The sequence below is a fragment of the Epargyreus clarus genome, unplaced genomic scaffold, assembly GCF_041222505.1.
Source record: "Epargyreus clarus isolate Ecla_fem2 unplaced genomic scaffold, WU_Ecla_fem_2.2 ptg000009l, whole genome shotgun sequence".
In the NCBI taxonomy this organism is placed as follows: domain Eukaryota; kingdom Metazoa; phylum Arthropoda; class Insecta; order Lepidoptera; family Hesperiidae; genus Epargyreus; species Epargyreus clarus.
In genome coordinates, this window is record NW_027332217.1 from 683,466 (window position 1) to 698,955 (window position 15,490).

Here is a 15,490-nt window from a genome sequence, read left to right on the forward strand (position 1 = left end):
AAAAGCGCCCCACATTTTTTCCACAATTATACTATTTACTGTTCCTTAAATGATTCATAGATTGAAAATTATTTCTACTTTTTAGTTAATTTTATCATAAAAGCGTGTTTTTTAGTATTTAACTATATTTTTTCAAGTAAAAAGTATTTGACATAAAAAAATCGATGTCCCGTTTTGACTGAAGTAATCATTGGTCACTATATTCCATGGTCAATATTTACGTTTGCGTAGACTTGAAACGCAAGGTCAAACACTAGTTGTCTTTTTTTATCACATTGTTCTAATAGCTCTGTCCTTTATAGAACATTTGTCTATGTAGTAAAGGTAAGTAAAATAAAAAACGTGCATGTGTGCTATCAAAGTATCAAAGCAGTTTCGCTCAAGTTTTCTCTTAAGTTAGCGGGCGTATAACGTGTCTAGTATAAAATGTCATTGACCAATACCTTAATCAGTTACAATTCTCCGATATTATCATTACATATTATTAAATTTAAAATAAATACAAATGGAATGAATTACAAAACCAATTTGAATCCATCGAAACACTTAAAAATCGAATAGAAAACAATAATAATAATAAGTCAATGTCAAATAAAATAAAATTAAAAATAAAACACACACTAAAAATAAAATCTGTGTTATCTGTGGAATAATTCAATAACTACTTGACTGGTGTTGTCTATGATCAAACTTCCTTTTCCTTGTGGCATGGTGACGGCGTAAGGTGAGTTTAACAATTTTGCGCAATACATCTGATATTATAGAATGTAATTGTTATTAAACTATTTAATTAATAAAAAACATTTAATATACGAAGAGTGAGTAATAAAAATATACCGGATTCGTTTTTGTGCGGACTTATATACTGTGCTACTACGAGTTGAGACTTTTACACGTGGACGCGAAGGCTCAATTCGACAAACGATATTATTATTCATTAAACGTATTGTTTGTTACATATACACGCGTTTATAAGTAAAATAGACAACCAACTAAACCCAGGTTTTCTATTTACAAGTGTCAGAGAGGTTATCTTAGCACGTCGGCATGAAAACATTTGATAAGTGACAATTTTGTTGTAGTTGCCGTAAAGCAACCACAATGCCGCAGAACGAATACATTGAGCGCCACAAAAAACTATACGGCAGACGGCTCGACTATGAGGAGAGGAAACGGAAGCGGGAAGCCCGCGAGCCGCACAAGAGGGCGGAAAAGGCGCGTAAACTGCGCGGCATCAAAGCTAAGCTCTTCAACAAGGAGCGCCGAAATGAAAAGATTCAGATGAAAAAGAAAATCAAGGCTCATGAAGAGAAAAATGTTAAGCAAAACACAGAGAAGGTCGCTGAAGGAGCGGTGCCAGTCTACCTTCTTGACCGAGATGTACAGTCCCGCGCAAAAGTTTTGTCTAACATGATCAAACAAAAACGCAAAGAGAAGGCTGGCAAATGGGACGTACCTATACCGAAAGTCAGGGCACAGGCAGATGCAGAAGTATTCAAAGTGTTGAAATCCGGCAAGTCAAAGAGGAAAGCGTGGAAGCGTATGGTAACTAAAGTCACATTTGTAGGCGAGAATTTCACCCGAAAACCACCAAAGTTTGAAAGGTTCATCCGACCGATGGCACTAAGATTCAAAAAAGCACATGTCACTCATCCAGAATTAAAAGCCACATTCTGCCTGCCTATCATCGGTGTGAAGAAGAACCCCAGTTCACAGATGTACACGAGTCTAGGAGTGATCACAAAGGGTACTGTTATCGAAGTCAACATTTCAGAGTTGGGTCTCGTAACGCAAGCTGGTAAAGTTGTGTGGGGCAAATATGCTCAGGTCTCGAACAATCCTGAAAATGATGGTGTCATCAATGCTATTCTTTTGGTTTAATTCTGTGGATTTAATGTTAAATAAAGATGTAAAAATTACTATGTGTTTTATTGCACCATTTACCCAATTTAAATTGGAATAATTTACAAAAAAAGCAGAATATATTCAAATGTACTTTTCCCCAGCTACAACCATTTTAAACATTTTTATTGCATAACAATATGTAATATCTGAATAAAATATTTGTCCTCATATATATAACAGATTTCCAGTTTTTATTTTGAACTGAATAATTACTGAAACAATTCACAGTTGGATACAGAACAGATATAACTTTACAGTTGGATACAGAACAGATATAACTTTTAAAATTAAAAAACTTATTACTTTGATGAAATGCTTTTTCGTTTGTCTAACAGTATTATTGTATACTTTCAGAATATATTTACAATGTTAAATTATGAAATAACAAATTCATAAGTTTAGGCATAAAATAATCGCCTAAATCATGTCATTTCTTATTACAAATTTTAAATAGCTGTCAAGAGCAGCATTTTATTTGAGAAGTGAATTTTGTGTTTAACATTTACGATTTTGTTGTCTGCAGGTGCCAAGATGCAGATTTTCGTCAAGACCCTCACGGGTAAGACCATCACCCTTGAGGTCGAACCCTCTGACACTATCGAAAATGTCAAAGCCAAGATCCAAGACAAGGAGGGAATCCCTCCGGATCAACAGAGGTATGTATTAATCTCACTCTCATTTAGATTTATCAGTATAAATGTTAAAAGTAATGTAAAGGAAATTGAAAAATAATGAATCTACAAATGAATCATGAACAGTGATTACCTTCATTACATACTGTTATTATCAGGCTATTTTAATAATATTCTTATCAATAAAGAGGTCCAGTTATTTGAAGTGGAACAATCCAAATTCTTCCAAATATTTTATAGTATTTTTTGGTAAAATAAAAAAATACCATAATTTAGCAAACATATTTAGAAACCAAAATCCATAATATTTTTCTTAAATATCTTTCCAGAAAACATTTAAATGTAACGTTACATTGAGAGTACAAACATGAATTCCACACATTAAAAGGTAAAAACACCTATCTCAAATCTTATTTCATGTTAGGTTGATCTTCGCGGGCAAGCAGCTGGAGGATGGCCGCACGCTCTCAGACTACAACATCCAGAAGGAGTCCACACTCCACCTGGTGCTGCGTCTCCGTGGTGGCGCCAAGAAACGCAAGAAGAAGAATTACTCCACCCCCAAGAAGATCAAGCACAAGAAGAAGAAGGTCAAACTAGCTGTACTTAGGTACTACAAGGTAAGAGAGATTAATTTTCCATTTTTAACAGACTTCATAGTTGTAGAAATTTATGATAAGAGTTTGTTGTAGCACTGTTAGCAAATCGGAATGTTTATGATTCCCAAAAATATTATACATATAAAAAAGATAATTGATTCCATATTATGATATTATATTCTTTGTCCAACCTCACGAGCATAATGATAACGGTACAGGTTTTACAGTATACTACAGGTTCACGCAAGTTAAGCTGACTCATATTGTTAAACTAATGTTAAATATTTATAACAATTATTACGGACCTGTTAACTCATGTTAAAACGAGACTTGGCTAACACTTAAAAAAGTTCATATATTTTTTGTATTTTCATTTTTTATTATTTAAAATTCATTTTTTGAACAAATTGTATCATAATGCAATGAAATGTTACTTGTAGTTTTTTCTTACAAGCCTGTACTTTGCCCAAAATTAAATGTCCCTCGTCTTCCTAACATAAGTTTAATGATACACCTGTATCTCTGTATATAATTGTTTTTTTATGTATTCTCAGGTGGACGAAAACGGCAAGATCCACCGTTTGCGGCGCGAGTGCACCGGCGAGCAGTGCGGCGCCGGAGTGTTCATGGCCGTCATGGAGGACCGCCACTACTGCGGCAAGTGCCACAGCACCATGGTCTTCAAGGACGACGACAAATAGCCAGCAGGCGCCCCCTAGCGTTAAGTTATAAACTAAGCTCAGACCGCTGTGTATGACGGATTTATAATAAATCTTGACACAGTGTCCGAGTTTTTTTGTTGTTTTATTTTGTTGCCAACGCTTGGATTTACAGATAGTGATGAAAGTGTGGCGAAGCTAATTTAGTCTTATGCAAGAAAAAAAATAATCCCGTCATGTTTTGCTGAGGCTTACGTCTGATATTGCCTATGGGAACTTCAGGCTAAAAAGTATATAAAAATAATCTTACAGAAATGCATGCATATGCAAATGCATAGTGTAATAATTTCCAGCCTATATATTGAGTTTTGCAGACACAAATAAGAAAGATTAGTTTTTTCATATAAAGAATTTTTGCACTGTTTTCAATTGCAACTAACACTTATTTCACATACAAAAATTGTTTCGCCACCTTATCATTTTACTGTCTGTATATGTACCTCTTTACATCGGATATTTGGTGAGTATCTTCAAATCCTTATCCTTATCCCGCAATACATATATACAGTACATATTTACAAGCTTCTAATTTTTAGATGCTATACCATGAGTACACAGTTGAGTTGGATATTAACTGAAATATGATCTTACTACAATGCATATGTGCATTAATTTGCAATGAAGGTAAGTGGAAATAAATTATTACTTCAAAATAAAATCTCGTTTTATTATTCACTCTTTTTACCCTCGTCCTTTTTCATGTTTGACAGTTTGACCATGTAAAGCTTAATACTTATCCTTAGTATAATATTATAAATCTGAAAGTAACTCTGTCTCTTCTTCACGCCTAAACCACTGAACCGATTTTAATGAAATTTTGTGCAAAGATAGTTGAGACCCGAGAAAGGACATAGGATATTTTTTATCCCGGAAATCCCACGGGAACTAGGGATGGCGATCTAAAAGTCGAGTATTTTAATCGATATTAGTAATGTGTATATACGTATGTTAGTATGTCATATTATTTTCTTTTAAACGCGGGCAAAAACTACTGTATTATAATATAATTTTCGCACATACATATACAGTAAAGATATTTGAAACTTTGGTTGATATAAAGTTGCGTTTCAGTTTTTATTCAATAGACAGGATATTTTTATAGAAAGAAAAATTCACTAGAACTGAACTGAAAGAAAAAAACAATTATTTTACTTCAATAAAATATTTATTTCAATACTGAGAATATAATCTATAACGTCATAATTACAATAAACGCAAATTTTGTGCACACTACTTATCAATTATACATTTGGCAAGATCCCGTGTGGACTCTGAAATGCACCATCTATAACTAATAGGAATTATACAATGCTTTGTCCTCTGCTTTCCTCTAATACTTACACATAGGTAAAATAAAAATAATTATTCTCAGATCATTTATAGGTACTTTTGGAATGAATTTTAAAATATTTAAAGATTTAAAACGTATGTGTTACATTTTGTACACAAAATAAAACAATAAATAAAAGTGATGTTACGTTATGCGCATGCGATTTTCAATTCAACAGAAATTTAATCCAATCTTTGGGTGTATTTTCCTCCAGAGATTTGTTAGGTAGCTAAACTTTGAACTGACGCCAAATTCAACAATAAAAAAATGTTTAATTTGAATGAAAAATCAAGCAAACATATTGGTGGTTTGTCACTCATCCATAGCTTAGCTACCTACATTACAGTACATTTCTGGTATACCTGGTGTGCACCTTTATTCCCTACGAGACTGACACGTATTTTTTCATATTCTATTTCACGGGAATTAAGTACATCATTATGATTATTATTCATAGGTAATGTAAAAGAACGAATCAAGCAAATTGTCTTTATGTAAAATAACTTACTACTTCTGAATCTTCTGTTATATTTTTGGCAGTTTATCACTGCTGTACTTTTTGTGGATATATTTGCTCACACTAACATAAAGCATAAATAAATTATGGTTTATTATGACAATTGCGATCCAATTCATTAAGTACGTAAAATAAAATTTAAAATAAACAGGCTGATGATTGTAGTATAACATGAGTTTTTTAAACAATACATTATTTCATTTTATTTTCACAATAATCGCATGAACATTTTATATTTTAACCAAAAACAAACAAAAAATAACACTAAAAGCACCAAAAACATCCGACACAGGCCGAACAAAAAAAATTGTATAACAATTTATTTTAGAAATATATCATCTGTCTCACAATATAATTTATTAACATTTAATACTTTGCTAATTTGTCTTAAACCGTAAAGAAATTAATTTTAAATATATCTAGAAACACGATCGTAAGGAGGTCCCTATAGGTTTGTCTACTACACACGAACTCTTCTACCTATTAGCTTACGTTCTTACAAAAGCTTAAAACTAAACCATAAATCATACAACAAACTTATCTATTTACAAAATTTATTACGTAAAATTAGAATTCCATTTATGAAATGAGAAATATTTAAAAACTATACTTACAACCAATGTGGTGTTAAATAACTAGAACGTGCAAAACGAAGGCATTTATTACAATTAATTTTTTTCTACTTATTCTTATTAAAGAGAAACTATCACCAAATGCAACTAATGGAATTCTATTATGTAAAAAAATAAAGTAGTTTTTTGGTTTCAAAAGAATAGAAATTAACGGTATAAGTATGTTAATCCCTCTGACGACAAACTTGCAAAGCCGCTAGGATTTTGTGGGCGAGCGAATACAGATTATATAGGATCTTAAGCGCTTAATTGTCTCGCATATCAGTTATTCATGCAAAACACTTTAATTGTAGATATAGCAGGCGCACAATAGGTTGCTTAGTATTGAAAGTATATGCAACTCCAAATAGGCTATAGAGCTCAATCAATCTTTTAGTCAGAACCTCACATTTGTCAAGACGATAGAAACACCACGATTGTACAATCTTGAAAATAAGCTTCTTGGCTTGAAATATAATATTTTTATCTATACTATTATTATTTACTATATTGCTTTATTTGCCTGAACAACTCATGTAAAAAATTATAAACTAAACTATACAAGTAAAAATAGACCATACATATAAATCACATTATATTATCTTACAACTAAAGCGATGGTCTTCAGGGCTTTTTAAAGCAAATACAACTTTTTAAATCAAAATAAGTTCTATAAGAATAATAATGCATAATTAATTTTCTAAAACGATGACAAGAATCGCATCGAGTGCAGTATTTTCCAGTAAACTGAAGATTTCACGAAATTATGGTTGGGCAATAGATAGAAAGTTAAGGTATTATATAATATTAATAATAAATACTAACGAGCTTTAATTGACGATGCAACAGCACGACATATGCGAACATACATATTTTAAAAAATTAGACAATACATAAACCTATATTACATTATGTATAGAAAGTGAAGAAAATCTTAGTTATGGTCCTGATAAATCAAAGCACCTTACCATTGAAAATAAAATTAATTCAAAAACAAAATTACTGATCCAAAAATTTCAATTGCTTTGTTAATTTTGCACTTGGTCATTATGTAAATATTTAATTTTTTGTATATTATTTATGTAACGAATGATTGGAAGATTTCATAAAATAACATTTTTTTTTCAAATTAAGTTGAATTATAATCCACAATATATTAACTTAATATAGTCTTATGTTTTAGACCAAATAAAACAATTATTTTCTCAGGAAATAGCTACCCGAGCCAATATAAAAAGACCAGCTTTTTAAAAATTATAAAGGAAATAAGATAATGCCATAAAATACGTACAAGTGAGAATATACGACATTCATGCTAAAAGTAGAGTGACACGCCTCTTTTTATAGATAAAATATATAAATGCCATATTTACTACTTGTAATAATTGTATGCCATTATAGAAATATGAATTATCACCTTCCAAATATACACTACATTAGAATAAATTAAACTTCTAGTATTTCTTCAATAGCCTGAAAACATGATTTGATAGTTACAAACGAAAATTTGAATAAATAATACATAGACAGTAATTACAATGTAACCCCGAAGTCATAAACGCTGTTAAAACTTTGTTATGTCAGAAATAACTACAGTATTTGTAGAAAACAATACATATTTTAAGTTATTAACTTGTCATAATGATAGTCAGCGTTTATTTTAACGAGAGGTTAAAATGTGTATTTTGAAATAAATGGTTAATTCATTTGAATTTCAAATCAAAAGAATGTATGAAAGAATATAACACCTAACCTTATTAGAAATCATTCACAAATTATATGAAATTTGAAATGTGCTGTTGGATTAACTGTATCCAAAACGTTTTATTTGGTCTCTGCAATTGACAACTGTGAATAACTCTTCGCAGGACTCTGTTTAAAAATAATCAAGTTTAAGTCGATCACAGATGCGTCAAAGACGAAGAACTAAGTTAGAATGCCTTAATAAACCTTACCACATTCTTTCAACCAGAAAAAAACACATAGTACAGGATCCCTAGTATAGTTTTCATCATTTATTAATAACAAGCTGATTTTTCGTGAGTAGCTTCGTTTCGACAAGACGCCCAACATTTTTCCTTACAGCAATGTTGGTAAATGGTAGCTTGATGGGGCAGCAAGGATAAAATATGTTGACCGGACGAATTCTAAAAATTTATTAGTAACCAAATTTTTCTTTGTTAATTATCAAGATAATTATTTAAATAACGTGAAAAAATATTTGTCCTACAAAATATAAGGTTTTTATTAAGGCGTCCCCCCTCTCCAACATGTATCATAAACAAGGTCATGAAAAATAATTACTAACCAGCTGATTTTTTTTTTATTGGCTGTCTACCATTTACATAGTCTACCATGCACATTGTCCTACAAATTACATGGTATGTCATCTCGGACCTACACTTAAAAGTTGTAGTACTAATACTTAATGTAAAAATAATTAGTATCAAGCTGAGTGTTCCAGAATAGCTTCGTTTCAATGAGACGCCCAACAAATTCTCGTACGAAAGTTCTCGATTGTGGTTTATAACTAAAATAATAGGGATGAAATATGTTGATTTGACGAATCAAAAAAAAATATTACTAACCGAATTTTTTTTTATTAATTATCGAGACAATTATCTAAATAACGTGAAAAAATATTTGTCCTACAAAATATAAGGTTTTTTTTAAGGCGTCCCCCCTCTCCAACATGTATCATAAACAAGGTCATGAAAAATAATTACTAACCAGCTGATTTTTTTTTATTAGCTGTCTAACATTTACACAGCTTACTACCCACATTGTCCTACAAATTGCGAAGTACGTTATTCCAGTCCGCCAGTTTTATAGTTTATTTATATTATATTATAGTTAAATTACAAATCTTGTAGGATTAATAAAAGTTACCCTTTTTTTTGTAGGACATTGTTTTATTTAGATAAAAATTATATTATCCTATCACGTGATACCTTTGTCCTACAGTTACTAATAAAAAAAATAATCCTGCGGAATTAACATCTTTTCAGCGTAGGTCCGAGATGACATACCATGTAATTTGTAGGACAATGTGCATGGTAGACTATGTAAATGGTAGACAGCCAATAAAAAAAAAATCAGCTGGTTAGTAATTATTTTTCATGACCTTGTTTATGATACATGTTGGAGAGGGGGGACGCCTTAATAAAAACCTTATATTTTGTAGGACAAATATTTTTTCACGTTATTTAAATAATTATCTTGATAATTAACAAAGAAAAATTTGGTTACTAATAAATTTTTAGAATTCGTCCGGTCAACATATTTTATCCTTGCTGCCCCATCAAGCTACCATTTACCAACATTGCTGTAAGGAAAAATGTTGGGCGTCTTGTCGAAACGAAGCTACTCACGAAAAATCAGCTTGTTATTAATAAATGATGAAAACTATACTAGGGATCCTGTACCAACAGGTTATTGATTCTTTAGAAGAGACTAAGGTAAGGCGTTAGTTTCCCAGTTGAGCAGAAATATCGTGGTGATATATAAATTATTTTATTCCGAACCAACTCGACCAATTTCGAAGAATTTGTGTTTAGTTGGTTCCAATTTGAACGATAGATACTTTTGGACTCGGTAGGTGGCGCTATTCTCAACAATTTTTGTGTCAACGCCCTTCCGCGTCCATTAGAATTATATTTTGTGAATGATTTCCGACAAGGCGTTTACCGGTATCAGAGGTCTTCGTGCGGCGGTTCCTTCTGCTGTTCAGCTCTCTCTAGCACCGGTTTGATAGTCTCCAGTAATTTTGATAATGCTTGCTCCGTCTGCAATAACAATACATATAGATATTATAGGTAGATACTATTATGATTGTGGTCGATGAATGAAATAAAGAGTCGTTATATATTACAATATTTTTTACGACCCTTGAGGTAATTTACTATGGGCCAGGGCTTGAACCAGAATAGTTTACTATGGGCCATCGTCAGTCCGAATAATTTACTATGGATTATCGTGAGTCAGAATAATTTACTATGGGTTGTCATGAGCCAGCATTCTTCATTATGGGCAATCATGAGCCAGCATTGTTCATAACGGGCCATCATGAGCCAGTGTTGTTCATTATGGGCCATCCTGAGTCAGCATCCAACGTACGCGACGTAGGCCATCCAGCCACACACATGTCACACGTGCGGTACCTGCGCGAGGTGCGCGACGGTGTCCCGCAGCGCGTGGCGCCAGTGCGCGAGCTGCCGCGCCCACTGCGCCATGCCGCCACACACATGTCACACGTGCGGTACCTGCGCGAGGTGCGCGACGGTGTCCCGCAGCGCGTGGCGCCAGTGCGCGAGCTGCCGCGCCCACTGCGCCATGCCGCCACACACATGTCACACGTGCGGTACCTGCGCGAGGTGCGCGACGGTGTCCCGCAGCGCGTGGCGCCAGTGCGCGAGCTGCCGCGCCCACTGCGCCATGCCGCCACACACATGTCACACGTGCGGTACCTGCGCGAGGTGCGCGACGGTGTCCCGCAGCGCGTGGCGCCAGTGCGCGAGCTGCCGCGCCCACTGCGCCATGCCGCCACACACATGTCACACGTGCGGTACCTGCGCGAGGTGCGCGACGGTGTCCCGCAGCGCGTGGCGCCAGTGCGCGAGCTGCCGCGCCCACTGCGCCATGCCGCCACACACATGTCACACGTGCGGTACCTGCGCGAGGTGCGCGACGGTGTCCCGCAGCGCGTGGCGCCAGTGCGCGAGCTGCCGCGCCCACTGCGCCATGCCGCCACACACATGTCACACGTGCGGTACCTGCGCGAGGTGCGCGACGGTGTCCCGCAGCGCGTGGCGCCAGTGCGCGAGCTGCCGCGCCCACTGCGCCATGCCGCCACACACATGTCACACGTGCGGTACCTGCGCGAGGTGCGCGACGGTGTCCCGCAGCGCGTGGCGCCAGTGCGCGAGCTGCCGCGCCCACTGCGCCATGCCGCCACACACATGTCACACGTGCGGTACCTGCGCGAGGTGCGCGACGGTGTCCCGCAGCGCGTGGCGCCAGTGCGCGAGCTGCCGCGCCCACTGCGCCATGCCGCCACACACATGTCACACGTGCGGTACCTGCGCGAGGTGCGCGACGGTGTCCCGCAGCGCGTGGCGCCAGTGCGCGAGCTGCCGCGCCCACTGCGCCATGCCGCCACACACATGTCACACGTGCGGTACCTGCGCGAGGTGCGCGACGGTGTCCCGCAGCGCGTGGCGCCAGTGCGCGAGCTGCCGCGCCCACTGCGCCATGCCGCCACACACATGTCACACGTGCGGTACCTGCGCGAGGTGCGCGACGGTGTCCCGCAGCGCGTGGCGCCAGTGCGCGAGCTGCCGCGCCCACTGCGCCATGCCGCCACACACATGTCACACGTGCGGTACCTGCGCGAGGTGCGCGACGGTGTCCCGCAGCGCGTGGCGCCAGTGCGCGAGCTGCCGCGCCCACTGCGCCATGCCGCCACACACATGTCACACGTGCGGTACCTGCGCGAGGTGCGCGACGGTGTCCCGCAGCGCGTGGCGCCAGTTCGCGAGCTGTCCGCGCTGCCGCCGCGCGTGTCCCTCCAGCTGCCGCGCCCACTGCGCCGCCGCGCTGCCCGACAGCGATGACATCCTGGAAACACACGATATGTTACATTATTGAAGTGCAAAACAGGCCACTGGATCATTAGGTTCTAAGGCACCTCTTATGGGCAGCTGGCCTCACCGGTCGTGCAGGTGGTCCAGGTCGAGGTGTCGCTGCGTGGCGCGGTAGAGGCGCCAGGCCAGCAGCGCGTTGAGCAGCAGCAGCGCGGCCAGCAGCAGCGGCAGCAGGCGGGCGCGGGGGGTGCGGGGGGTGCGGGACACTCACCGGTCGTGCAGGTGGTCCAGGTCGAGGTGTCGCTGCGTGGCGCGGTAGAGGCGCCAGGCCAGCAGCGCGTTGAGCAGCAGCAGCGCGGCCAGCAGCAGCGGCAGCAGGCGGGCGCGGGGGGTGCGGGGGGTGCGGGACACTCACCGGTCGTGCAGGTGGTCCAGGTCGAGGTGTCGCTGCGTGGCGCGGTAGAGGCGCCAGGCCAGCAGCGCGTTGAGCAGCAGCAGCGCGGCCAGCAGCAGCGGCAGCAGGCGGGCGCGGGGGGTGCGGGGGGTGCGGGACACTCACCGGTCGTGCAGGTGGTCCAGGTCGAGGTGTCGCTGCGTGGCGCGGTAGAGGCGCCAGGCCAGCAGCGCGTTGAGCAGCAGCAGCGCGGCCAGCAGCAGCGGCAGCAGGCGGGCGCGGGGGGTGCGGGGGGTGCGGGACACTCACCGGTCGTGCAGGTGGTCCAGGTCGAGGTGTCGCTGCGTGGCGCGGTAGAGGCGCCAGGCCAGCAGCGCGTTGAGCAGCAGCAGCGCGGCCAGCAGCAGCGGCAGCAGGCGGGCGCGGGGGGTGCGGGGGGTGCGGGACACTCACCGGTCGTGCAGGTGGTCCAGGTCGAGGTGTCGCTGCGTGGCGCGGTAGAGGCGCCAGGCCAGCAGCGCGTTGAGCAGCAGCAGCGCGGCCAGCAGCAGCGGCAGCAGGCGGGCGCGGGGGGTGCGGGGGGTGCGGGACACTCACCGGTCGTGCAGGTGGTCCAGGTCGAGGTGTCGCTGCGTGGCGCGGTAGAGGCGCCAGGCCAGCAGCGCGTTGAGCAGCAGCAGCGCGGCCAGCAGCAGCGGCAGCAGGCGGGCGCGGGGGGTGCGGGGGGTGCGGGACACTCACCGGTCGTGCAGGTGGTCCAGGTCGAGGTGTCGCTGCGTGGCGCGGTAGAGGCGCCAGGCCAGCAGCGCGTTGAGCAGCAGCAGCGCGGCCAGCAGCAGCGGCAGCAGGCGGGCGCGGGGGGTGCGGGGGGTGCGGGACACTCACCGGTCGTGCAGGTGGTCCAGGTCGAGGTGTCGCTGCGTGGCGCGGTAGAGGCGCCAGGCCAGCAGCGCGTTGAGCAGCAGCAGCGCGGCCAGCAGCAGCGGCAGCAGGCGGGCGCGGGGGGTGCGGGGGGTGCGGGACACTCACCGGTCGTGCAGGTGGTCCAGGTCGAGGTGTCGCTGCGTGGCGCGGTAGAGGCGCCAGGCCAGCAGCGCGTTGAGCAGCAGCAGCGCGGCCAGCAGCAGCGGCAGCAGGCGGGCGCGGGGGGTGCGGGGGGTGCGGGACACTCACCGGTCGTGCAGGTGGTCCAGGTCGAGGTGTCGCTGCGTGGCGCGGTAGAGGCGCCAGGCCAGCAGCGCGTTGAGCAGCAGCAGCGCGGCCAGCAGCAGCGGCAGCAGGCGGGCGCGGGGGGTGCGGGGGGTGCGGGACACTCACCGGTCGTGCAGGTGGTCCAGGTCGAGGTGTCGCTGCGTGGCGCGGTAGAGGCGCCAGGCCAGCAGCGCGTTGAGCAGCAGCAGCGCGGCCAGCAGCAGCGGCAGCAGGCGGGCGCGGGGGGTGCGGGGGGTGCGGGACACTCACCGGTCGTGCAGGTGGTCCAGGTCGAGGTGTCGCTGCGTGGCGCGGTAGAGGCGCCAGGCCAGCAGCGCGTTGAGCAGCAGCAGCGCGGCCAGCAGCAGCGGCAGCAGGCGGGCGCGGGGGGTGCGGGGGGTGCGGGACACTCACCGGTCGTGCAGGTGGTCCAGGTCGAGGTGTCGCTGCGTGGCGCGGTAGAGGCGCCAGGCCAGCAGCGCGTTGAGCAGCAGCAGCGCGGCCAGCAGCAGCGGCAGCAGGCGGGCGCGGGGGGTGCGGGGGGTGCGGGACACTCACCGGTCGTGCAGGTGGTCCAGGTCGAGGTGTCGCTGCGTGGCGCGGTAGAGGCGCCAGGCCAGCAGCGCGTTGAGCAGCAGCAGCGCGGCCAGCAGCAGCGGCAGCAGGCGGGCGCGGGGGGTGCGGGGGGTGCGGGACACTCACCGGTCGTGCAGGTGGTCCAGGTCGAGGTGTCGCTGCGTGGCGCGGTAGAGGCGCCAGGCCAGCAGCGCGTTGAGCAGCAGCAGCGCGGCCAGCAGCAGCGGCAGCAGGCGGGCGCGGGGGGTGCGGGGGGTGCGGGACACTCACCGGTCGTGCAGGTGGTCCAGGTCGAGGTGTCGCTGCGTGGCGCGGTAGAGGCGCCAGGCCAGCAGCGCGTTGAGCAGCAGCAGCGCGGCCAGCAGCAGCGGCAGCAGGCGGGCGCGGGGGGTGCGGGGGGTGCGGGACACTCACCGGTCGTGCAGGTGGTCCAGGTCGAGGTGTCGCTGCGTGGCGCGGTAGAGGCGCCAGGCCAGCAGCGCGTTGAGCAGCAGCAGCGCGGCCAGCAGCAGCGGCAGCAGGCGGGCGCGGGGGGTGCGGGGGGTGCGGGACACTCACCGGTCGTGCAGGTGGTCCAGGTCGAGGTGTCGCTGCGTGGCGCGGTAGAGGCGCCAGGCCAGCAGCGCGTTGAGCAGCAGCAGCGCGGCCAGCAGCAGCGGCAGCAGGCGGGCGCGGGGGGTGCGGGGGGTGCGGGACACTCACCGGTCGTGCAGGTGGTCCAGGTCGAGGTGTCGCTGCGTGGCGCGGTAGAGGCGCCAGGCCAGCAGCGCGTTGAGCAGCAGCAGCGCGGCCAGCAGCAGCGGCAGCAGGCGGGCGCGGGGCGCGGCGGCGGGGGGCGCGGCGGGCGCGGCGGGCGCGAGGCCGCGCGCGGGGCCCACTGTACCATTCATTGCCGTAAGTTCTAGAACGGACATTGCACGCTGTACACCCAGTTAGTCGTGTTAGCGGGGGTTAGCGCTCCGATGTTGCCGCACGCGCCTGATGTGGGGGGAGTCCGCAGGGAGGGGTCAATGTTATAAACATTAGTCCTTTCTAATACGCAGATTGTAAATCTTTTCTTTTTCAAAGATACCCCCGTCCTTATTTTTGTTACTGTTGAATTACATATTTTTTTAATAAGTCATGCTATATATTTATTAAGAATTTTGACGACTCTTATTTTTTATGCCATTCAAATATTGGATAATAGGATTATTTTAAATAGAGGGATTGACAATTACTCAAAAAGTTCGATTACCCAAAATATGTATTTATGATAGTTAATAATTATTAAGTTTAGTTGTGTTAGTTAAAATTAAAATTATATGTACTACAGTATTTAGTTTTCATGCTGTTACAACTAAAATGAGCTAGTAAAATTATATTCTAAAACAGTTAATTTTAACGCCTTCATAAAGTGCATTGTAAGTGCAAGTAATCAACCTCCAATAGGAT

General features: G+C 44.3%; 3 protein-coding genes across 5 annotated transcripts in view; 2 read left to right on the forward strand and 1 right to left on the reverse strand.

Moving 5' to 3' along the window:
* The first annotated feature begins 597 nt into the window (after positions 1-597).
* On the forward strand, positions 598-3,930 carry RpS27A (ribosomal protein S27A). The gene is made up of 4 exons (XM_073076345.1): positions 598-724; positions 2,429-2,561; positions 2,962-3,157; positions 3,691-3,930. The coding sequence occupies exons 2-4, from the start codon at positions 2,437-2,439 to the stop codon at positions 3,835-3,837; spliced, it is 468 nt and encodes a 155-aa protein (XP_072932446.1). The 5' UTR covers positions 598-724; positions 2,429-2,436; the 3' UTR covers positions 3,838-3,930.
* Positions 611-1,919, forward strand: Ip259 (NSA2 ribosome biogenesis factor-like IP259). The gene is made up of 2 exons (XM_073076344.1): positions 611-724; positions 1,083-1,919. Exon 2 carries the CDS (start codon positions 1,102-1,104, stop codon positions 1,879-1,881), a length of 780 nt encoding a protein of 259 aa, XP_072932445.1. The 5' UTR covers positions 611-724; positions 1,083-1,101; the 3' UTR covers positions 1,882-1,919.
* A 1,065-nt stretch (positions 3,931-4,995) lies between the features above and the next one.
* The window catches only part of LOC140744712 (protein Aster-B), a 55,265-nt gene continuing 44,770 nt past the window's right edge, over positions 4,996-15,490 (reverse strand). Inside the window, exons 2-4 of one of the 3 annotated variants that reach the window (XM_073076347.1) lie at positions 12,023-14,957; positions 11,800-11,929; positions 4,996-10,098 (exon numbers count right to left, since the gene is read on the reverse strand). In XM_073076347.1, the coding sequence (XP_072932448.1) occupies positions 10,050-10,098; positions 11,800-11,929; positions 12,023-14,942 (3,099 nt within the window). In that variant the 5' untranslated portion in view covers positions 14,943-14,957 and the 3' untranslated portion in view covers positions 4,996-10,049. Of the gene's footprint in view, positions 10,099-11,799; positions 11,930-12,022; positions 14,958-15,490 lie in introns of those variants that run through there. The other 2 variants (XM_073076349.1, XM_073076348.1) reach the window with 2 other exon arrangements.